The 25,553-nt window shown below is 43.3% G+C and overlaps 1 protein-coding gene across 1 annotated transcript in view; it reads right to left on the bottom strand.

Moving 5' to 3' along the window:
* Clgn (calmegin) overlaps nt 1–24,818 on the bottom strand; it is a 30,391-nt gene extending 5,573 nt beyond the window's left edge. Inside the window, exons 1-9 of the mRNA XM_038313072.1 lie at nt 24,675–24,818; nt 23,490–23,566; nt 22,897–22,955; nt 20,046–20,187; nt 12,021–12,102; nt 10,669–10,861; nt 9,768–9,957; nt 4,028–4,141; nt 675–825 (exon numbers count right to left, since the gene is read on the bottom strand). Of these exons, the coding sequence (XP_038169000.1) occupies nt 675–825; nt 4,028–4,141; nt 9,768–9,957; nt 10,669–10,861; nt 12,021–12,102; nt 20,046–20,187; nt 22,897–22,955; nt 23,490–23,566; nt 24,675–24,818 (1,152 nt within the window). The remainder of the gene's footprint in view (nt 1–674; nt 826–4,027; nt 4,142–9,767; nt 9,958–10,668; nt 10,862–12,020; nt 12,103–20,045; nt 20,188–22,896; nt 22,956–23,489; nt 23,567–24,674) is intronic.
* Between the last annotated feature and the right edge of the window lie 735 nt (nt 24,819–25,553).

The following is a 25,553-nucleotide window of genomic DNA, read 5'->3' as shown; positions in this document are numbered from 1 at the left end:
CCACACCAAAGAGATTAGAATGTGGGGTGAAGGTTCTGTGTATCCACACCAAAGAGACTAGAATGTGGGGGTGAAAGCTCCATGTAGGTGCCCACTTGACTTTTCCATGCTAAATGAGTTGTGTGGGTGTTGTCTTCAGCAATGTCTACCTCCCTTATCAGTTTTTGGAGACTGACCCTTTGTCTTAGCAACAGTTGGGGTTGTTTGGGGATTTCCATGGTTCCCCTTGTCCAACAACTCAGTTGAATGCAGCGCGGTCCAGTCACTGGGAGACAGTGACCGGAGATGGCCATTTAAGGCTCCATGCCCCATTACTAGTATATCCTTCATATATTCCAGAAAGTTCCCACTGTACTAGATTTCCACTCCCCCAAATCCCCCAATTCCAGAGATCTCTCCTTGCACTCTGTCTTCTACAACACCCCCCCATCTGATCCCCCAATTCCCATCCCTATCAACATTGGTTAACCTGTAAAATCTATCCTATTTCCCTCTCCCAGGGAGATCCGTGACTCCCCCTTAGATCCCTCTATACCTGACCTAAATTAGTTGACTTGCTTTGACTTCATAAGTTACAAATTGAACTTTTAAAAGCTAGCAGAACATTGGTGAAGATCAGATAAAAGCAACTCAACCTTATTATGGAACCAGGACAGTGGTAGTCAGGTAGTCACCTGGTAGTCAGGATTACTGATCATGGGCGGTCTCCACTCTCCTCTGTATTTGGGGTTATCTATCATGGGCGGCTTCCACTCGCCACAGCCAATCTGACAGGCTGGGTTAGGCATGTGTGGTGCCTCCCATTCGCCATCCATGTCGTCACTCCTGAAGTTATCAGAGCAGAGGTAATATATTAGCCTCCAGCCTTTGCAGGAAGCAATAAAAATTAGTAAATGATCAGGATACACTTGGTGATGGAGGAGAGTTATCTGTCTATGTTACTTTCATTGGTTAATTAATAAAGAAACTGCCTTGGCCCTTTAAGAGAACAGAAAATTAGGTAGGCAGAGTAGAGAGAACAGAATGCTGGGTAGAAGGCAGTCGCCATATGCAGTCGCCATGCTTCTCCTCTCCGAGATGGATGCAGGTTAAGATCTCTCCTGGTAAGCCACACCTCGTGGTGCTACACGGTTTACTAAATATGGGTTAAAGGAAGATGTGAGAATTAACCAATAAGAGGCTATAGATAATGGGCCAGGCAGTATTTAAAAGAATACAGTTTCCATGTAATTATTTTGGGTAAAGCTAGCCAGGTGGTGGGACACAGCCACGCTGCTCCATTCTACAGATTGGCGCTCCAACGTGGTGACTAAATCCACTTAAAAACCTGAGAGGGCTTTAAATAAAGGAGAGAGAGAGTTTAACACAGCTTTTTGCTGTTTGCTAGGACGTGCCGTAGAGAGATTTCCTGTTTCGGCAATAGCAGCAGAAAAAAAGCTGAGTCATTTTAAAACACGGCTTCCTGAGGCTGTGCCGCCAGTGCAAACTCTGGCTTTAAAGCATTTTATGGGACTGGATGTTTGTGTGCCCCCTCGGGATGGGGGGGGAGTACTCTGAGACCATGCCATGGCTCCCTGCTCCCTGCCTGCACCTGGGCATATGACAGAATCAGGCTTAGGCGAGTGGGAGAGCATGGGGGATTCCTGCCGCCATACAGAGAGATGTTTTCAGACTGCGCAGTGCTCTGCGCGTCAGATTTGGCTGTAACTTGGATGAAAAGAGTTTCTGTGCTACACGCTCAGTCTCAGAATTAAACTGCTGAGTGTGGCTCCAATGTGGACTGCTGTGTGCCTGGAACTGTGTGCCGCTCAGGGGCACCAAATGACTGATGTAGGAGCGGCTCTGGCTCTGCTCGCCATGCTGAACTGTGCTGATCTCAGGCAGGATCTATTGTAATTACCATAATAACAGCACAGTTAAGGTTTAGACTGGGCAGGACACAGGCGGTACCATATTACCTCTACATGGTGCAACTTAAGTTTTTAAGTGCTTAGCATTATAAGAAGTGCTCCTGAATAGTAAAAAAAATTACAGATTCACAATAGGACAGATTCAGACATAAAAGACTTTTAAATGAGTCACAATGTTGGATGAATGTATGCAGGCTTGAGAGAGAGAAAAAAATACAGAGTTAATGCCTTTAAAGAAAAAGGGTAAAGTCTTTAAAGAGACAGAACAGAATAAAGTGATAGAATAAAAATAAGCCACGTAAAATGGAAAATTCACAGAGAGTCTGGATTATGTATTTTATTGTGTTTTCTTTGAAATTTTTGACTGTAAAGGAGCTAAATACAGAGAGACATTTCATTATACGGGCCGCCAGGCTAGACCAGAATGGACATCTTAACGGTATGACTTCAGAATTTGGATCTAAGAACATGATGCTTTGGAAAAGAGGGTCTTCTTTTGTTTTCACAGAAGATGACACCGTGTGGATTGCTTCTATCCCAATATGGTATGATAGACCACACCCTCCTGAAAGGTTGCTGTGAACAGCCTCAAAAAATTACTTCACTCAACTGCCGACTGAGATGAACCTGGCACACAGGTTACACCATGAAAGATCTGATTAACAGCGCCCCATTCAGCAGGAAGTAGTTTGGAGAGAAAAAACTGTGCCCATTTTCCCAAATATTGTTTATAAATGTTCTTTTACATTTAAAGGGGGATATGATATAGATATGAATAATTTGCATTGGTATGGATTTTAGGTCAATTTTGTTATATGTATATATATTTCTGATCTTCATTAAGCTATTTTGATTGTGTAGTTCATTTTAAAAACTGTAATGTATAATTAGGAAATATAGGTTGTTACTGGATAATCATCAATAATAGTAAAGCTTATAGTTATGTTAGTTAGATTTTCTAGATATATAGAGATATATTTCAGTTAGATAGACATTCTTCATATCTTTCAAAAACTGCAGAATATGGCATTTAATGTTTTAATAACTTAAGGTTTTCATGATGAGACACATCTGCTCCTGGCAGCACCATCTACTTCAAGAGGAAGATGGGCATTGAAGAGGCTACTTATGGAGTTTGATAGCCATTTGGGCAAGAAACTGCTCTTGCCTGGACTGTTGCATAAACTGGACACAGAGAACCCGCAGAGAGAGGACTGCTGAACTTGCCTAAAGGTGAGATGGTCTTTCTGGGTTCCTGATTCATGAAAGAGTCTGCGAGACATTCTGCAGGACACAGCAGAAAGTGACTGAACTGTCTTTGGAATTTCCTGCTTCATGGAAATGTCTGCTGGACACTATGGGCCTGAAGGCCGAAGATGGATGCCCCAACGGTACAGAGGAACTTTGGGTGACTGTCCAGGCAGCGAGTTGTCTCTTTCATTTCTAGAGTTTGAAAGTTGCATATTTCTTGTTTACTTAGGTAGTCTTATATCCTTCTGGAGTCTTTGATGGAGTTGAAGAATGGGTCAATAGTTATAGTTTTCCTTAGTTATGATAAAAGATAAAATAGATTTAAATATTGTAACTGTAATTCTTACTTGATAACTGTTTTGTTATATGTAATTTTACTATGTTAAAGTTAAAGCCTTTCTTTTTTGTTTAAACAGAAAAAGGGGAAATGATGGAGGAGAGTTATCTGTCTATGTTACTTTCATTGGTTAATTAATAAAGAAACTGCCTTGGCCCTTTAAGAGACCAGAAAACTAGGTAGGCGGAGTAGACAGAACAGAATGCTGGGTAGCAGGCAGTGGGGAGACGCTTCAGGCAGTCGCCATATGCAGTAGCCATGCTTCTCCTCTCCGAGATGGACACAGGTTAAGATCTCTCCTGGTAAGCCAAACCTCGTGGTGCTACATGAATTACTAAATATGGGTTAAAGGAAGATGTGAGAATTAACCAATAAGAAGCTACAGATAACAGGCCAGAGGCCAGGCAGTGTTTAAAAGAATACAGTTTCCGTGTAATTATTTTGTGTAAAGCTAGCCGGGTGGCGGGACGAGGGCCCCGCCGCTCCTTCTACACACTTGGCACCTTTCCTGGAATTGAAGAATGCTTACCAATCATCAGGTTTCTGAGCATTAGGGTTGGCGATAAATTTTGGTTCATCATCAAGCCAGCCATCAGGTTTAACAGCACTTGAGTCTTCTATTTGGGCAGGTTCATTTTCATCCCTGCAAATGTTTTAGGAAATTCTTAAATACACATGTCAAAATATCCAGAAGGTTCTGCAGCAGCATGTCCTATCATTTGGCTTGTGTGCCTACTGAGGGCACCATATACCCCCAACACAAACATACACACACACACACACACACACACACTTTTGCTCTGTCCCACACACATGTGTGCACACACATACATGACATTGCTTTTATCACTCAAGCTCAGCAGAAATGATGGCCCGATGCCTGCTGATATGGTTTGGATTTTCTGTGTGGCAGGCTCAGTCCCCAGTGCAGCCAAGTTCACAGTGAGGTCTCGAGGAGATAATGGATCATGAGGGTTTTGATTTTATGAATGAATTAGTGTATTTTCAGATTCCTGGCTTCATGGATTTCAAGCAGGGAATTTTGTTATAAAGTGATTCCCCTGTGTTTCCCGGTTGCCCCAATGTGGGCAGCTTTGCTTCTAAAGTTGCCCCTTCCCAGGGTGTCCTGACGACACACCCACCAAAAATGGAGCCGGGCACCTATGGATGAAATGGCTGAAGCTGAGCCCAGGTCTTCTTCTGCACTGATGTCTAGATGTTTTCTGTCACAGTGAAGGAAATCTAACACAGAAACTGGCACCATGGAATGCAGTCAATTCCATGACTAGCCCTGACCGTGAGGTTCCAAGGCCTATGGAAGTTGTATGGATGTGGGAATAGCTTGGGAAAGATTGGAGATTTGATCTAGAAAGAGCTTAGAAGGCTGGAGCAGGGCTCAGTAGGAAAGCCTGGCAATAGCTCGGGTGAGAAAGCAGCTGCTGAGAGGAGCGCAGACAGAAGAGCCTGTCCGACAACCGGGAGTTCGGCGTCTCCAGCCCAGCTAGACTAACGAGCGGCACAAGTGCAGATCCTGCCCATTTGTATTGCTGTAGGGAGCTTATTTCTTCTATGTTAAGACATTAGCTCTTTACTGGATACACTATAAAAATATAATCTTTCCACCTACTACTTTCTCGGGCTTTAACAAATTCACATTTATTTATTCTCTCTCTCTCTCTCTCTCTCTCTCTCTCTCTCTCTCTCTCTGTGTGTGTGTGTGTGTGTAGACTCACATCCATGTGTATGTGCATGTATACTTATGTCACAGCACACAGGAAGTTAGAGGGCAACTTGTGCAAGTCGGTTCTCTCTTCCATGAGGGCTGTGCTCACCAGCCAGGTCCAGTGGCAGGCACCCTTACCTGATGAGCCATCTCACCAGCCTCATGTGGTTTTAAATATATGGTTATTATTTAGATAGGAGCTCACGTAACACATGCTATCCTGGAACTGTCTATGTAACCAAGACTAACTATGACACCCTGACACTCCTGCTCCCATTTTTCAAGTGCTGAGCTGCAGACTGTCACACGATGCCTGACTTTTAACCCAAGTCTGCAGCTGTTCCTTTTCACCACATACACACCATGTTTTCAAGCAGGTGAATTGATTAATGTTTTATGATCTTTCTAATTTATGTCATACTTAAGAAGCTGTAGGTAACAGCTTCATGTTTGGTGAAATATGCTAGGTTTCTGTTAGGAGGTGCTCAAAGAAAAGCTGTGTGTTCAGAGAGTGGCTCTGGTTGGGTCCCCCGAGTCTGTGCATTAGCAGAAATGGGTTTAGTCTGGTTTTCAGCTTGAGGTTCTTGTGGGAAGCCATGAATGAACTGATGGTGTCAAGATGTCCCCTTTGCCTGAGGTGACACCTCAGTCCTTCTCCTCCTCCTCACCATGCTCATGCTCCCCGGGGTTTTCTTCATGAGTCTGGGTTACTTGTTAAATTAAGATACAAGAGTTAAAAATGGAGAGTTTATATTTTAAAAAATGGAATATGAAGAATCTTTTTAAGTATGTCTGAGGGTAACTTCCTCTTTCTGGGTACACAAACATAGAAGTGCATGGCTGTTTCTGACAGTGTGAACACTTGAACAGATCACATGACCCCTTTAAAGCAGCCTGGGGCTCCTACCCTATGGAAAGTTTGCAGTTAGCCTGAGAGGAAAGGCATCCCCTCTGCAGTCAGTGTCTCTCTGAGTCAGCAGGACCTTACTAGGGGAAATGGAAGTGACTTTTCACATAAATTTAAAGGAAAACCTAGCAAGCAATGGAACATACACACCTGGAGCTGCCAGGATGCTCAAGGAAGTGGTGGCCAATCTACACACAACATAAAACGCATAATCTACACACAACATAAGACGCATAATCTACACACGACACAAACCGCATAATCTACACACAACATAAGACGCATAATCTACACACGACACAAACCGCATAATCTACACACAACATAAGACGCATAATCTACACACGACACAAACCGCATAATCTACACACGACACAAACCGCATAATCTACACACAACATAAGACGCATAATCTACACACGACACAAACCGCATAATCTACACACGACACAAACCGCATAATCTACACACAACATAAGACGCATAATCTACACACGACACAAACCGCATAATCTACACACAACATAAACCACATAATCTACACACCACACAAACCACATAATCTACACACCATACAAACCACATAATCTACACACCACACAAACTGCATAATCTACACACGACACAAACCACATAACCCACATACCATACAAACCGCATAATCTGCATACCACACAAACTGCATAATCTACACACCACACAAACTGCATAAGCTACACACCACACAAACCACGTAATCTACACTCGACACAAACCCCATATCTCTACACACTACACAAAGGACATAATCTACACACCACACAAACCACATAATCCACACATGACATAAACCGCATAATCTACATACCACACAAACCTCATATCTACACACCACACAAACTGCATAATCTACATACCACACAAACCTCATATCTACACACCACACAAACTGCATAATCTACATACCACACAAACCGTGTAATCTACACACCACACAAATCACATAATTTACACACCACACAAACCACATAATCTACACACCACACAAACCACATAATCTACACACCACACAAACCACATAATCTACACACGACACAACCGCATATCTATATACACAAACAGCATACCCACATTCTAAGAGGCTCAAACAACTGGAAGGAATACAATCATGAGGAAAAAGAACTCCATATCAGAACACAGAAGAACCACAGAGCTGAAAACTTGGAATGGGGGGAAATTCCTTAACACTGAAAGCAAACGGCACATTAGGTAGGGATCATTGACCCACCACTACGAACTGCAAGCCTCAAGGAAATGAATGTCTCCTCAGAGACAACTGCCCAGGTGCGCTTAGTTGTCAGGAAAATGCCCTTCACAAACTATGCTGACAGAAACACATTTCAGACAAACAACAGCTGGGAGAATTCACTGAAAGCTGAGAAAAATAACCAAGTGCATGCTGCCTGCAAGAAACCCCACTTTAGGGCCAACAGGATGGCTCAGTGGGTTAAGGTGCTTGCTGCCAGCATGATGGATGGCCTGAATTCAGCCCCTAAAACCTCCATGAAGGAAAGGAGAGAACCAGTATCTCGGGTTGTCCTGACTTCCACACAGGCACTGTGGGGCAGGCACACACATACACACAAGCACATGAAAAATAAAGCAGTAAGAAATTCCTAAAAATACTTGACAAACTTAAAATGATATTTCAGCAAGGAAGTGATGTAAATGGTAGTAAAAGGCCCAATGCTGAGCAAGATTAGGGAAATGTGAGTTAAGCCAGAAGGAGTCCACTGCAGCCTTAATGCAGCCTTTTAGAACAAGACAAGGAAAATGGAAACCAAATGCTCTGTGTGCAAAGCAGCCGAGCCCTGTGTGAGGCAAACAACACAGGCCTCAGGAAGGCTGGCAGCTTCTCACTGATTCACACACGCATTTCCTGAACAGTCCAGCAAATCTGTTCTCTGGTATCTACCCTCAACAGGGAACATTATGTTCGTCCACAATTCCATCTGTAAGTGTCTACCACACATTTACTTGTAATTACACTCAACTGGAGAATCCTACAATTACCCATCAATCTGTGAGTGAATGTTGACCCACTCCCAGCACAGCACAACCACTGCAGACGCACACGCCAACACAGGGCAGGCACAGGAGACAGATGGAGACACCAGGTCCTATTCATTTTACATGGTTCATTTTACATGGTGCTTTGCCAGGCTACAGAGACAGAAACCTCATCGGATGTAGAATGCGAGGTCCTCCTGGGAAGATGAAAACGCCGCAGACGTCTGTGTGTCCATGAGAACCCATAGACCTATGTGCTGCAAATGAATTTAGCAGAATTTATACTTCAATGTATCTGAATTATGTAAATAGAGCCCAAAAAAAGACATAAAAAAGAGAACAGTGCTGAGGGTGGAATATCAGTCAGCATCAGACAATCGGTCACTATACCTCACTGTACTCAGAAAACAGGGAAAGGACAGTTATGTGAACAAGTGTGTAAAATCATTTTATTGCCTCATAGGAATCAAAGAACTTTTTTTTTTAACTCGTGAATTTGCATTCACGCTACTGTGAAATCTCCTTCCGGTAGGCAGAATGACGCTATTTCTAGACCAGCTATAAAACATGGTGGCAGTTTCAGGGGTGCTGTCTCTCTCTCTTCAATCTCTACTTCTGAGGTGGGATCTTAGATTCCATGAGCACACCTAAAGGGAGGGACCACATAGGGAGGCTGGAAACCTCCTGGGATCAGCCACTTGAGTTGGTTAGGAAGTGGCAGCAACTCCACAAAGCCAGAGTCAGAGCCCCTAAGCCAGGCCACCTCTATATCCCTGTCTCAACCCACTGAGGTAATAGGCAGTGTGTGTTGTCTTTGCCTGGTAAGTTTGGGGATATTTGTTACACAGCACAATCTAACACAGTGGTTAAATACAAAAAGAAATATAATCTACTCAACAAACCTTAATTAAGGGTTATGCAGCTGGCAGGAATAAAAAACTATGGTTCTTAGGAATAAAAGCACATGATCTTTAAGCAAAAAAAATCACAAAACATATCTGAAGAACAAAGACTAGCTCAGTAGAAAGAGCTACAGTGGCATCCCTCACCATCCGACTCAAGCCCATCAACTGAATGCATTTCAGTGAAGGAAAACCTTCAGTCCCTGCAAATGGAAACAAACACACAGCTGGTAAAAAGGGGTGATGCTTCAGCATTATGATGGGATGAGTCCCACAGAGGCCTTCTAAGATGCTGACAGAAAGGCAACCTAAAGCCAAGTTGTTACTAAACAACCACAACCACAACCATAAACAAAACCAACCAACCAAAAAAACAAAACCACAATACTCTATAGGGCACCTATAGAAAATGCCACACAATGAATGAAGAACAAGCCAGGAATTAAAATGAAAGGCTTGATGTTTCAAACTCATGGGTCTTCCCACAAAACTGATATCATGAAAAATGAACACATGATAAAAAAGTAAAAATATTAAAGTAAAGAAAATTTTAAGTTAAAAAAGATAGGAAAATGCAATATCCATTTCTGAAAATTATTTCATACGAAATCATCAAAGCAGAGTATTGTCGCTGATCCACCCTGACCAGCTGAGCCCGGCAGCCCGCAGCAGGGAGCTCCTGGCTTACCAGTCCTCTGGCTTCACTGCGCTGGGGTCAGGGATCTTGGCTCTGTCATCCCACTCGTCTGGCTTCGTGTCATTGGGATCATCAATTTCTCTGGGGGGATTGATAGGTGGGGCCACATCCTCCAACAAGCTCCCTTGGTTCACAACTTTCTGATCAATGAATATTTCAAATGTATCATCCGGATTCAACACTAAAGAACAATTTTAACACTTATAGTTAGTATGCAGACAGACACTGCAAAGATAATCTTCTAATAAAATGACCTGAACTTTATGGATACAATTTCCTCTTAACTAGGAAAACCCAGTGTGTTGCATCAAAACTTGCTGAAACTAGCTACAATATTTCAAACATAAGTATAAAATTTGTTTTAAACTCATTTTTAAAAAATGAAATTTCCATTGTTTCCACAGGTAAACTCCTCAAAAACTAGCTGACCCTGGTAGGGACTCATGGCCACAAAGTGTCCCAGTTATACAAAGTAATCCGATCTTCCTCCTATTAAAACAACCCCCCCCCCACACACACCTTAAGAGGTTGCAAGTATATTACAAAGAACTCAAACTGTTTTAGAACCATTCGAAAGTTCCGGATCCAGTACATATCACCCCTAAAAATGGATTTTTCTACAAACCTACATTTCCCCACATAAACCCCATGTAGCAGACAGGGTCAGCAAAGTCGCCCCACCACGTGACTTCCATCCCTTCTGAACTCCCCTGGTTCCTATTGGGCACATTATTTATTTTCTCCCCGTGTTGTGTTATTTAACATAGCTCTCCCAAAGATAAACTTCTTAAAGGTAGAGACATTTGTTTCTCCTGAAAGCACAGGCTGTCAGCAAGTCTGTAGTCACCGAGTACTTTGAGTGAATGAATGAATGAATGAATGAATGACGTACCAAGAGTATAGAGGTGAGTCTTCCTGTCTGTAAAGAACTCTTTCAGATCAACATCTGGAGGTTTGGCGTGCTTTTCTTCAAAAGCTCCAGTTTTGGGATGTTTGTGTCTGAAGATAAAATGCAGTTTATAATCCTCTCCACATTTATCTGGTCCAAACATGATGGTATAGGACGTTTTGTCATAAAAGTCTTCCTTCAAAGAGATGATGGTCCAGATTAGTCCAGAGTCACAGCGTGGTCAGTGATTCTATTCTCTCCAATGGTGGAGTTTACAAAGTACATTTAAGTGCCAACTTACTGAAGAACTAACCCAAATGACAGTAAAGGACAGGCAAAGGCTCAGGGAAGCTGGTGCCTTAGCACCAGAAGAAAGCTTCCTTCAACACTCTATGCAAATACACACTAACAGTTCATAGGAAATTAAGCACATTTACAACCCTAGGCTAAAGTAATTATTCATTACCATTACCCAGGAAGATAGCAGAAATAACCCTTAGAAAACCATGCTCAGATGGAGAGAGGAACTCCAGGTTTCACCCCCTGTGGGGCCTATTCCTCTGGCCCATCATTCTGCACTCAGATACTGCAGCTCCAATGCCACCACTGCCACGTGACCAAGCGTGTGTGGTGAGTGAGCTTCTGAGCCCTCTGGATCACCATACCATCACACCTCAAATATGGAGATGACAGTCCCCACCTTCAAAGGGCTCTCTGAGGACTCCGAGTCCAATAAAGTCCTTAAAGGACTTCGAGCCAATGACGTTTGCCACCTTTCACTGAGACCCTGACCTACAAGCCCTAAACTGAGAGCTCCGCTATCTTCTCCCTACAAACGGCCTCTCTTTTGTCTGATGCGAAAGCCAGCAGGGCAGAAAGCGAGTTCTGACGCACTGTGCAGCTCTCCCACAGCCAACCCATCTATCTCAACACCACCTGACATCGCCTCACTTCTGCTACAGCCAGATGGCGCTCCCACCGTGACCTTTTCTTTTGCAGAATGCTATGTCCCCAACCTGTCAGAACTCTAAAGCTGCTTTAGTCTTTCCTGTGTATTGGTGACACTTGAAACAGCCCAGGTTTAATGTGGGCTTCAGGCCACTCCTGAGCAAACTTGGGAAGAACTCCAATTTGACGCCTCATCAGCATCTCTAAGCACCTGCCACTCGCAGAGAACTGATATCTCCATCAAGTTATGAATCCTGAGGGCAAACTGTAAAGACCACGCAGACTCATGCTGGAAAAAGACATAGTTATTATTTTCAACTGAAAACGAACTTTCCAGTTGTTGTCGACCGCTCCTTAGAATACTTACTGACTTTAACAAGGTGTTCTTAGATATTAAAATGTCATACCAGAATCAAATCATCAGTGTCTGCTAGCAGTTTAATGTATGCACCTCCACAATCAATACCATCTTGAAAATTTACTTCATATCTAAATGGAGGGAAAAAGAACCACACTGCTGATAAATAAAAGTTACTGTTTTTCTTTAAAGTATAACGAATTACTCTCAATTCTTTTAAGCAGAATACTTCACATTACTGCCAAGCTCATCCATACAAAGAATATCTACAACTTCTAGGAAGTGAGCAGATATGCTCACCTAATACGTCAAGTCATGATGTTAAAATAGGAAAGTATGTCCAAATAATTACAACCAACCAGAGAAAAACCAACCACCTCATTTACATAATTTTCTCAAAGTATTAGGGGGAAGATGAGAGAGTTTTAACTAAACTGCAACGGGAAACCCCAAATTTTGATGAGGAAAGTTCTCCCTATATTCTCCTCGCTGGAACTGGGTATCAAACCCAGGGGCTCCTTCAAGCTGGGTAAGTACTCTACGACTGAGCCAATCCCCAGCCTCCCTTTTCTGTGTTCTCTTAGCTACAACAGGTTTCTCAGAAACTGCTGATAATATTGGTGATTCGGAACCCACTACTAACTTTTATTTTAATTCAACGACGCCTAAACCATGCTCAATAGTTTGAATTTATTGAATTAGATTTCCACTCCATAACTTAGGGTATTTCACACCAAAATAGCCACGAGAAAAGTGAAAGTCCCGCTGTCAGTGTGACAGGTAAACACCTAAGTCTCTCATAGATTTACAACATCCTAGAAGTCTCGGCCAAATCTTTCTATTTTAGGCTGTTTTTAAAGAAATAGTATTGCTAAAATAATAAGATATAAGCTTAGGTGTCTGATAGATTACAAATCATATGTGAAAAAAAATCCATGAAGTAGTTGTCAAAGTGAAAAACAGTTTAAAAAAAAATGAAAAAAGTTTTTCTTTTTACGTGAAGTGAAACAGAGAGATGAAAACTAACGAAACTGCATACAATGCTGATTATTTATAAATGACTATAGTTTTAAATGTTTCCAGCAACTTCAGGGACAAGATGAAAAAATAAAAAAGCAGCCGGGCGATGGTGGCGCACGCCTTTAATCCCAGCACTCGGGAGGCAGAGGCAGGCGGATCTCTGTGAGTTCGAGACCAGCCTGGTCTACGGAGCTAGTTCCAGGACAGGCTCCAAAGCCACAGAGAAACCCTGTCTCGATAAACCAAAAATAAATAAATAAATAAATAAATAAATAAATAAATAAATAAATAAATAAATAGATAAATAAGCATACAGAACCTTCCAGCTTAAACCCAATTGGTATACACATTTAAATCAAAAAGAGAGAAAAGGGAAAGGAAGGAAGAAGACTGTGAGTGGTCTGCATAGCTTGCAAGCCTGCGGGCGCCATTCCCGCCTGACTCCTTCCAGGCTGTCCGCAGGAGGGCTCCGGGCACAGACTCTCAAGTGGGAAAGCCCTAAACTGCTTCTAAATTCTTCCACCTGCCCCACTGCCCCCTGTGTGAGCACAAATCATTTAATAAGCCTTGGATCTGTTTGCTCACCTATGATACGGGACGTAGCCCTCACCCTTAAAGAACTTACAGGTATCTCCATGACAGGGAAACAAAGGCTCAAACACATCACATTCTGTTAAGGAACTTAAAAACAATTTAAAAAAGTTTCAAAATCAAGGAAAATGTGTTTCTCTGAACGCATATGTTTCACTTAACACACAGCTTGACAGTTTCTTCACGGGCTCATATTTCTGAAGATGAAAATGGAAGAAACGATGCCTGGTCTGGCTTAAAGGTTGCCATTTTCAGGAAAATTAAATAGAAAAGATTACTGTATTCCAGGGGCCTCCAGGAAGTGCAGACGCTAGAGGAACACCACAAACTCGCTCTATAGACAGGAATGTGGCTTTGCTGTCCTGTCATGCTGAGGCTCAGTCACTGTTCATTTCTTATCCTGCAAGCTTTCTATTTCTGAACATTAGCTCTGCAGGGCCTGCCTGCCTCTCAGATACTTGGGAGGTGGAGACAAGGAGGACCCTGAAGTGACGTCCAGACAGGGCAACTTGGTGAGACCTTGTTGCAAAATAAAAAGTACAACCGGGGCAAGGATCTAGAGGCAGAGAATTGCTTTCCATTCCCAGAGCCATTAGAAACAAACCCACAAACAAATCGGACATTAACTTGCTAGCATAAATCATACACAGTGGACTGGGGGGACAGCAAAACGTCTGTCATCATACAAGGAGACTGCTGCTAGATGTCCAGCCAACAGGAAACCGAGAACACAAACACAGTATCTGTGTAAGTCGGATTTCTCAGGAGTATCATTTACCAAACAGTCTACGAAACAGTTAATGGGAGAAAACAAACTTAGATGGTCAGACATACATGGGGAAAACAATATTAAAGCAACAGATGGTTTTTATATGTAGAACTTCTTAAAATCTTTCATGGGCTAACATGCTTTCTTCTTAGGCTAGGCCATCTCTAATTTTCCAAAGCTATTTGATCACACAGCACATACAAGCTGGACATTTCTCTGAGACTCATGCATGAACTTTACCTGCTGGGTATCCCTGTCTAAAATCTGAAATGCTCTAAAATCCAAAGCACTTTGAGTCACACTTGGGCAACCAAACTATTTCAAATTTCAGAGCACTAGATAGTTCTAAGTGCTTTGAGGACTGAGAGAAATTTAAAACAAATAAAAAACACAGAAAAATTGCTAATTTATTGGAGTTTTTGAGGTAGAGTGTGGAGCATACTAAAGACACAATAGAGGTACAAAACGGAGAGCTGAGACAGCCCCAGGAAGGGTAGAAGCAGACAGCATCCAGCATCCCATCCCTCCAGCCTAGACCAACTTTAAATCCAAATAGGCTTCAGGAAGTGGAGAACTGGCCAGTGGGAGGCTTCAACAATGCCAGCTAATGCTATGGGCACTGACCTATTTGCTACAGAGGAAGCCCACATGCAGCCTTCACAACCCCAGCTCAGCGTAGGTAACTGCCGAGAAACCCACACCAATAAATTACCCTTTTAAAAAAAATGCCCAACTCGTACAGTGCCAGGCCCCGCCCAGACTCCCGATGAATGGCTCCATTCTAGAACTTGCCCACCTGTGGTCCCACAAAGCAGCTGAGCAATTCCAGTTCCATACCCATCCACCCTCATCCTGGAAAACAGAAAAAAATCCTGCCTTAAACAGATTGGCCCACCAAGGCTCCAAAAAAGAAGCTGAGGCAAATCAACCCGCAGACCCTGGAAGGATCTGGACATCCGCATCCACTTAGAGCACCTGCCTCAGTCCACCAATGTCCTGCCAAGGAAGGCAGTGGCCAAGCCTGGACACTGGTGAGCATCTGCCACCATAACCGAGAACATCCACTGCATCCTCTCAGGCCCTCTAGACTAGAGACTGCCTGACCTTCAGCTGTTCAACACGGCCCGTGCTATGGCCCCAGAAATCAATGTGTTCTCTGTCCCTACTGCTGAGAGTGATACACCATGCCACCCTGGATCATCTGGAGCATCTCCACACCCACTAAAAAAACAAAACAAAACAAAAACAAAACTTGCTCCATCTGAAAGAGCTCCATACACGCTGACAGTGACCTTACAAACCCCAGCCACCTAAGTCATTGAGACACCTGCAACCACTGGTTTTATAGCTAAAGATGCTACATGACACCACACAACTGTGCGCATGTGGAACTAAAGCCAGGGTGGCCTACCCAACCAGCATCTAGGATTCATTGCTAGGAAGATGCAGTTTACTACAAAAGCCGCTGTGTGGAGGCAGCCGACCTGAATTCTAGAGGCTCAGAGGACTCCAGGGAAATCCACCTGGAGAAAACTGTCTGAAACACATGATTCTTCAAGTCTGAAACATCTCAAGAGGAATTTCATGAAACCATGAGAGAAAGGCACTGTGCACGCTGGGAAGCAGATGCTGTAGGGAAAACCGCACAGGCCCGAAAAGCAAACGGGATGGAGAACTCACGGAGGTTACAAAACCAAAAGCTAAAGATGCAATCAAGAACACCTTAACCAGCAGAGCTAGTCTTTCAAAACAAAGGGAAGAGAATCACTCCCTAGGGCAAACAAAACCTCTGTCAATTCAGCACCAACAGACCAAGCCTTACAAGAAATTCAGAAGGGAATCCTACTTTGGAGGCAAAAGGACAATAGTGACCAACAGAGAAGCACATTAAAACATAAAACTCAGACCACACACAGACACAGACATACACACACACACACACATTTAAATAATCAGAGATGAACAATAAGAGAGAAGTCAAACAACAAAAAAATTACAAAACAAAAATGTATTGACAAAATTAGAAAAACCCTGGTAACAATAGCCATGAATAGCAACAATTTAAACTCCTCAAAAAAATGTTAGACTTGCTGAGTAAATTTAGGAAAAGTGAACTAAACAAGCAAACAAACAACATCAAAACCCCTAAAACACAAGAAGAGGAGCCAACCATTGTTCACATATGAAGAGGTTCACAGAGGTGGGACACAAAAAGATTTACCATTCATCAGGAAGAGGACAGCTCTGCTCACGTCAGGCAGAGGGGACTTGGAAAGGAAACAATTACTGTACCGACAAAGGGGTCAGTAAGAGGGGATGAAATCCCAAGCAGCGCGGGTGAGAACTGGAGACTTCAGCACCACGTGTGTACAGAAAACACAGCTAGATTACAAGGAGAACCAGTAATTGTGGTAAACTCCTACATCCCCCAATTTAACAATGAACAGATCATGTAAGCAAACAGTCACTGGATTTAAACTATTCCAGACCAACCAACAGTTACAGAGTGCATCCCCCAGCACCTGCAGAAACACATTCTACCTAGTAGGACCTAGGGCTTCCTCCAGGAGAGACAACATGCTAATACAAAAGAAGTCACACAAATTAGAAATAACTATTAATCAATTAATGTTTGGGCTGTATGAAATATTCCGGAGCAAAAAGAAAAAAAAATTTCAAAAGTCCTATTAAAAATATACGCGCAATTTTAATCCCAGCACTCAGGATACAGAGGCGGGTAGATATCTGAGTGCAAGGCCAGCCTGGTCTACAGAGTGAGTTCTAGGTCAGCCAGGGCTGCACAGAGAAACCCTGTCTCAGAAAACAAAGAAATGCTAGGCTTACACAGACATTTCTCAAAAATACCTGAACAACAGTATAGTAAAAGGCATGCACGGTCATAAACCACATAAAACACAGCAAAACCTTACCCCAGGCGGAAAGACTTTAATGAAAACAAAAACCAAATCCCCAACCATCAACCAAAAAACCCCAAACAAACAAAAAACACCCTAAAACAAACAAATAAAACTGCTTACGATGTCAAACAGGGCAATTTTACATATTGATGGTTGAACGAAATATTAATACAGCCACTATGAGAAACGGCACTAGATTTCTCAAGTGAAAGCCAGAAGTGCACTGGAGCCAACACTCCCAGGACTCAGTGCGTGAGATGGCTGCATGCCCAGCTTTCACTCAGCACCATATTCTCTATGGGCACAATGCAGAATTAACTGAGGTGACCGCAGATGTTTGGATAAGGAGGAGGTGGTCCATACACTCAACAGAGTACTGCTCAGTTACTTAAAAAGATTAAACTTTTATTCACAGGGACATGGCTGGGACCATGGGACATCACATTGAGTAAAATAATCCCGGCAAAAAACCCTAAGATATATAACATGGTCTTACTCCTTTCGGAAGTAAAATATTGATTTTATAGAAGTGAAAAGGAGTTGAGGAAGGAAAGAGGGAAGATGAAGATCAAGGACTCAAACACACTCAGAGAAGGAGGGGGTCTAGAGAACACTCAGGAGGAGGAGGGGGGACTACAGAACACTCAGGAAGAGGAGGAGGACTACAGAACACTCAGGAGGAGGAGGAGGGGGAGTACAGAACACTCAGGAGGAGGAGGAGGAGGGGGACTACAGAGCACTCAGGAGGAGGAGGAGGGGGACTACAGAGCACTCAGGAGGAGGAGGAGGAGGAGGAGGAGGAGGAGGAGGAGGGAGACTACAGACCACTCAGGAGGAGGAGGAGGGGGGACTACAGAACACTCAGGAGGAGGAGGAGGAGGGAGACTACAGAACACTCAGGAGGAGGAGGAGGAGGGAGGACTACAGACCACTCAGGAGGAGGAGGAGGGGGACTACAGAACACTCAGGAGGAGTGTTCCACAAAGGCAGGCAACTATAGAAATCTTCTTCCAGAAAGACCCAGAAGGAAGGTCAAGACACAAAGATGTGATAAGCATTTAAAGAGACAGAAAGGTGAATTTCCATTACACAGTGACTGTAGCAGTCAAAGCATTTCAGGTCAGATTAGGCGTGCTCCACACAAACATGTTCGATATGTACTGACATGTTTTGACATGTATTGACATGTACACAAACTGCAAAAGGCACCATAAAGTTCAGCAAAAATCAAGTGCCAATTAAAGCATTTAACATAAAATATTTTCATTTCGGCCCATTTGACTACTTTTTGTTTCTTGATCCTCTTTAAATTTTCAAAACAATCATTTCACAGTTGTTTTGGAAATTTTTAGATATATTTTTCTGTTTGTGTTTTATTTGGCAGACATTTTCTTAGCAGTGACTCACTCCATTTATCCCTGACAACTTGAATTTCGTATTTGTTTTCTGCACACCCCTTCCCAAATGGACAGTGCATTCATAAAGTGATGCTCCATACGCCTAACTTCCTAACTTTTCAGAAACTGAGAGTAACGCTGCTTTAAAGCCTCAAGGAAGGGTGGGGAGATGGCTCAGTAGTTAAAGTGCTTGACACCCAAGCGTTAGGACCAGAGTTCAAATCTCCAGAACTCATGTAAAATACTTAATAAATACGGAGGCCAGCCTCAGAACGTGGAGGCAGGGGATTCACAGGGCAGGCTGGCTAGGGAGACATGTTGCAGATCGAGAGACTCTGTCTCAGAGAATAAGGTGAAATTGCATCAAGGACGAGGCCAGCATCAACCTCAGGCTCCACAGGCATACGCATACACATACCTACGATTGCACTCAATACCCCTGCCCCTCCCCCTGCCTCTGCCACCTGCACACACACCACAGAGAGGGAAAAAAGTCAAAGAAAAAAATTACCAGCAAAGCCAAAATCAGACCAAATCCTAATTAGTGGTAAATTATACTAATGTGGATACTGGTCCCAAGTATTTGTAATGTTATTTTTGTTAGTTCAGTTAGCAGGGAAGCCCTCCTTGTCTTTACATAGTACGGAATGGCCACTGAACTGGGTTCATCTAGACTAGAGTTTAATTCCAGGAAGGAAGGCTGCTCACTGCATGGGCAGAGAACTGAGGGTCTGGAGGCCTGGTAGACACCACTGCTATTTCCGTAGGAGACATTGACCTGGGGCAGTTTCAGGCACAATGTGGCTCGCCAGTAACATGTGCATAGTTCCCTCCTTTTATGAACTGGATAGGGAAGTTTTCAGAGCTTCATTTTGGCTTTACAGCACTGCAGAAGAGAGACCTGGGGCAGTGCACTTGCAAACCACCTGGCTGATGGCAGTGCAGGGGAAGAGGAGGTCTCTGGCAGTGTGGGGCTTTGTGGGAAGACTCCGATGTACAGACAGGGTTTCCTCCTAGAATCAATCTGCAGCCTTGAGTGGCTAGGCGTGAACAGGCCATAAACTGGCCATGCTTATGGTTCTGTTCTGAATGTCCTGAGGACTACTCTATCAGCAAGGAACTAGAAAAACCAAGATAAAGGTGTGACTTCACCATCCTTTGTGGTGACAGAATTGTGCTTTCAGGTCGTGCTATGCGTAGTTTATCACTAAGCTGTTTGTCCCCCCAGAGACCAGGGTGTGGTTGTGGGTGTGTGCATTTGTATACAGTCCTAGAAAGGGAAATGCGGATATTTTTTTGTACATAGCAGAAAAACCTAACATACATTCAGGTGCCGAATTATATCAAACTAATACCAATGAAAAAGTCGTAAGACTTACTGAACTATCAAAGGTCTATCAGAGAAAATAAAGGGTTTCTCGAGGACGGCAGATATCGCATGGTGCTTGGCCTTAGACTTCAGAACCAGCCCTCGGTCGCCGGGCACTTGGTCTGCCTTCAGCTCCTCTATTTCCCATCTTCCTAAAGGAGAAAGTGGAGTAAGTGAATGGAAACAGAAGACGCACAGATGACCTCCCAGCGGTCCTGAGCAGTGATCTTTCCCATGAAAACTAACTACAGAAAAATAAAATCAAATAATGCATCAGGAAATAATATCTGCGGTTTGTATTTCCCTTCCTTCCCCCCCTTCCTCCTCCTCATTTCCCTTTTCATCTTTCCCTCACCCCCACCTCTCACTCCCCCACCCCATCTCTGTCGTCTCACCCTTTCTCTTCCTTTCTCTCCCTCCTCCTTTACTTCCCACCCCTCCCCTTTTCTTTTCCTTGCCATATTCAGAAACTGGTTTCATTTCGTTAGCCTCAACTCGGAAGACTAATAAAGAACATGGCAGGTACACTTCTAAAATGGATGCAATTAGGTTTTCTTGACGTACTTTCAATAAAACAAATGATAAAATACAGTTTGTCTCGTAAGGTCTGTGAATGCTGACTTTTAAAAAGCAGTGTGTAAAAGCAAGCGCCCTTCCTGTCCAAGCCAAGTGCACCCTTTTGACCACGAGCAAAGTTTGCCTTCTCAAACACTTAAAATAAGATGGAAAAAACACACAAAAAATATGATGAGCTATTTAAAAACCCCTATGAGATTAGCTGAGCAGTCTGCCCCAGGGTCGAGCTAACCGACGAGAAAACGCAGGCAACACTTCAAGCATCTTCATGGCAGCTGCTGCAGGTACTTCAACCGCGCTGGAAAACTATGTCACCAGACAAACCCCGCCCCGGTTAAGTCACTCAGAAAGCAGCAGCACCCCAGAGAAGCACTAAGCCAGCCAGTAACAAAGCCCAGCTGGGGCTCTGGACTGGGAGTTCAGCCTTTGGATCTGAGTGTTCTTGCCTTGAGACCATGTGGCTACGCAGCCGGGCTGACTTGAGTCCCAGAGTTCTGTGTTGGACATCACTCTGTTCTCTTTTAAAATAGGGGGGAAATCAACTTATGTTAATTTCAAAATTAGATGTTTGAAAATTATGCATGTTTGATGGAGGACTCTCATTGGTTAATAAAGAAACTGCCTTGGCTTTTTGATAGGGCAGGATTTAGATAGGTGGAGTAGACAGAACAGAATGCTGGGAAGAAGGGAAGTTAGTCAGACGCCATGCCTCTCCTCTCTGAGACAGACACCATGGAGCCAGCTGCCAGGTCAGACTGCTGAATCTTTCCTGGTAAGCCACCACCTCATGGTGCTACACACATTACTAAATATGGGTTAAAGCAAGATGTGAGAATTAGCTAATAAGAGGCTGAAACTAATGGGTCAGGCAGTGTTTAAATGAATACAGTTTATGTGTTGTTATTTCTGGGGCATAAGCTAGCCAGGCTTCCAGGAGCTGGGCGGCAGGACGCAGCCCGCTGCTCCTCACTACAGATGTTTGTTCCAGCTAAGCTCAGTTCAGCAAAAGATGTTGATTTTGCTATGATACTTCAACTCACAGTGATTTTTATGGGCACCAATTAAATCACTAATGCTCGAGACTGCTTTTTTCTTTCTAAAAACAATGCAACTGCCACAACTCTTATGATCAAAGCAGCTTGAGTTTAGTCTGTCGTTTTGTACGGACTTTTGGGATTTAAAAAGAAATCTTCAAGACTTTCGAGAGTAACACATTGTACACATCTGTGATCACATCCTACTCAGAGAGCTCAGGCCGGGGAGCGCATGACTGAGGGCAACCTGGGGGCATAGTAAGACCCATCTTAAAAAGAAAAGCTCGCAGGTCTCCCTAAAACACACCCCCATCTTATGGTTTTATAGAGCAAACATTTGGCTTGGTTTTTCTTTAAAAAACAAAAAAAGGAAGAAGACTGTATAAAGTGCTTAAAGTGCTTAAACACAGTTGCTTAAAACAAACATTCTGGTTTTTAATGATGCTGGGTTTGTTGGATCGTTTTTAGCAGTGTATTCCCTAGATTCATTGTTTCTTTGAGGGGAGCAGCTCTGTAAACAGCTTTAGATTGGCCTTCACATGGTTCCATGTGGCGTGTACACACGTGTGGTGGCCAGAGGGAGTTGCTGGGATGGAGGACAGTTTGTGTAGATGAAGGCAGGCACAGCCAACATCTTACACAATCACGGAAGCTGAGAGAAGGAAACTGACAACGGAGGTCTATGGCACGTGCTCCCATGGACTGACTGACTGCTGAGTCTGAGTTCTAGCCGTATGCTTGTGTGGGAGGTCCTCCTAGAGAGCAGACCCTGCCCCCCGCCCCCGTCCCCTGCAGCACAGGACAGACACATGATGCTTGAGGAGGCTGCTTCTAAACCAGAAGGCAGACAGTCCTTCTGTCATTCTCCAAGGTAGCCTTTCTAGGGAAGAAAATATGACCCTGAAAGACACTTCCACAGCCAAGCCTGAAGACAGCCCCACCAGGGACCCTGTGGCAGAGGTCATAATCCACCTCTGCTCTTGATCTATGAGTGCCCAGGCTCAAGGTCAGACATCCACAACAGCACTGTGGAAGCTAACCCCCTGGGGTCAAAGTCCAGCTAGATTTAAGAGTCAGAAACTGGCTCAATCGGGCAATTCCTGCAACACTAAAGAGGAACAGTGTGAAAAATCGAACATTGCATTGTGAGGGCCAAGTGGCCCTTGTGACCAGCATAATTTAACAAAAATATAATCTCAAAAGCTAGTGAATATGGGCTATTGTTATCTAATATTTAAATAAGTGTTTTACCGTCATATATGGAAATTTCTGAATCCATATCATCCTTCTTTGCTTTTGATAGGACCCACCTGTAGAAAAGGTGAAGACAGATATTTGCCATTAAAATAAGATATGCAATTTATAGATAAAATGAATGTAAAAATTCAAGGTATTACCCAACACAATCAGTTTTCATTCAAAATGAATTAATGTCAAGAAGTTAGGCAGTTAATCTAGTCTTTTCATCCTCCCAGGAGGACTGGAATCTGTTCTTCCATATCGGTGTGGGAGTAAGCTCAGTCTCGGAGTGGGAAATGGAATGGAGCACATAGCTAACGACTAGCAGAGGCTCTGGAGCATTCTAGCCAGTGGTGTTAACCGGCACAGATAGGCCCACCATTGCTGTGACTGCAACAGAAGCTCGTGAACAGCCACTGTTAAGTCTGCCCTAGAGAACGAGGAAATGCTGTGTGTTTTCTTTGCATTGCGAATTTGCGTCTCTCTTTCTATAAATACATAGCTTAAAATTATTCTGCCAAGGCACAGGGGAGCCATTCTCAGAGACTAATAGCTTCAGGAAACCCGTTGAGTGGAAGAAAATGCTCTCTTACAGGAGTACTCACCCAGCCAGCCTCCCACTGTCAAATGTTTCTGTAAAGTAGACTTCTCCTATAGGTTGAGGTGTCTTATATTTAATAGTCTAGAAAAGAGATTTTTTAAAGCCAAAGTTATTCATTTTTGCAAGTATCTGAAGTCATCCCAACAGTTCAGAACCTAGTACACGGTGCACATTGACAGTAGAGACTCCAGGTGGCGCGGGCTCTTGTTGCAAAGCTTGTGTCTTAGTGGTGTCATGATGACACCTGCCACTTTGTACAACTGGTGTCTGGTAAAATAATGTTGGGTGTTTTTTTTCCCGCTTCTTGTCATCTCACCAAATACACTTATGAGGGGTTAGCACACGTGTCCATGTTTTAAAGATTCAACTTTTAAAGACCCCTGTAACAGAGTATTTTCTCCAGATGTTGGTTTATTAAACATTACTTTGTAGATTATAGAACTAGGTTTCAAAAGAAATACCTTTGCGGAGATTGAAATTTAAAGGGGAACCAAAATATTCACGACAAACAAGTAGTAACACTTATATTTGCATATTAAAAACCCACTGAAGATGAGATAAAGCAATGGAATCTCTGAGAACTTCCTATTTATCTCTGGGCCCTTCAAACAGAGGCTAGCATGAAAGGAGAGTAGCTTCTGGTCATCGCAGGATTACATGTGAATACACTCAGCGTGGAGGCTCCAGATGGTTCAAGTAGATGAACCAAAACCTCTGTAAAGTTCCTGGCTCCTGCCAGTCACCACCTCAGGACATACATCTTGAGAGCTAAGGCAGGGTCCTGGCTCTGCCCCACTGGAGCCACCTTGTCACTTCTGCCTTTAAGATCCGTCTTCCTTGTGTGTACCTTCTACCCAATAAAAGCCACTTCTTTACTTATTGAAGAACCACAAGTTATGGTACCTCCCATTTTGTCTGGAAAAGTCTGATATCGTTAGAACTAGAACTAAAGGCCTTTGCCTTCGCTAAAGGACTCGGTCCTCTTCAACCAGCAAGCCCTCCCAGACTCACTGAGCACAACTGGGGCAGGTGTCAAACAATTTTTGCTGTAGGCACTTGAAGGACTGACGAAAACACAACATTTTCCTACGCACTGAGAAGACTGACCCTGTCAGGAGGAAGGGGGTGTGTCTAGAGAGACCTGTCACTCCTATGAGTGAGCTTACAACTCATGTCTCAGCCGTCTTACCCCTGAGGAAGGCTCATCTTCTTTCGTATCACTCTCTTCTGAATTCTCACTGGCGTCTTCCACCTCCACACCATCATTCATAAATTCTGCATTGACAGTGATGATCAGAAGACCCAAGCACAGTCCAACACCTTGGAAACGCATATTGACTACCTGTGAAATTAAAGCAGCCAGTGAAAAGTCAGGCATGGATGCCGTGTGGTAAGAAACATAGGAAGAATCAATTTCTCCTTTATTCTGGGAATAAAGCTAGAGTCTGCTTACATCTAAACACCAAAAACTAAGGGATCTTTACATTTAACATAATAGTGTTTTGCTAAAAATCAAATTCCACGCTGTAGCAAGTTGTCTGCCAGGAACCACACTCTTCTAAACCCATTGTTTCTATAATTCCATGGTCATCACAAAATTATCTGACCACAGGTCTCTTCAGACACTGCATAACTGCTGTCCCTTCCTCTAGGAAAAATGCCAAATGCAACCTGCTGTCCTCTTAGCAGAAAGACTTGATTTGTGTAATTATGTTCTCACACACTCTCATTAGCATATGCTAATTCAAGATCTCCCCCTTGGTGCCAACAGACTTTTGAGTACTGTTGGCACCAAGACAGTTATGAGTCATTGATTCAAAAGCAGAGTTAAGAGTCATTGATTCAAAAGCGGACATACAATAACACATCATCATCATGTATGCTACTCTTTCCTCAAAGCTAACATCAACATGGGAACATTTTTAAAGTAGAGTCTTAGAACTCTAAAACTTTGCAGACAATAGACAGCTAGGGACATATATGGGACCACTTAAGAAAGACGGAGCAGACAGTGACGGTAGTACAGTCACCAGAATTGTTATTATCAACTACTGAAACCACATAAATG

This window comes from Arvicola amphibius, chromosome 15 (assembly GCF_903992535.2).
Source record: "Arvicola amphibius chromosome 15, mArvAmp1.2, whole genome shotgun sequence".
Lineage (NCBI taxonomy): Eukaryota > Metazoa > Chordata > Mammalia > Rodentia > Cricetidae > Arvicola > Arvicola amphibius.
Note: the sequence above shows the minus strand (reverse complement) of the source record. Positions and strands in the feature narration are given on the sequence as shown.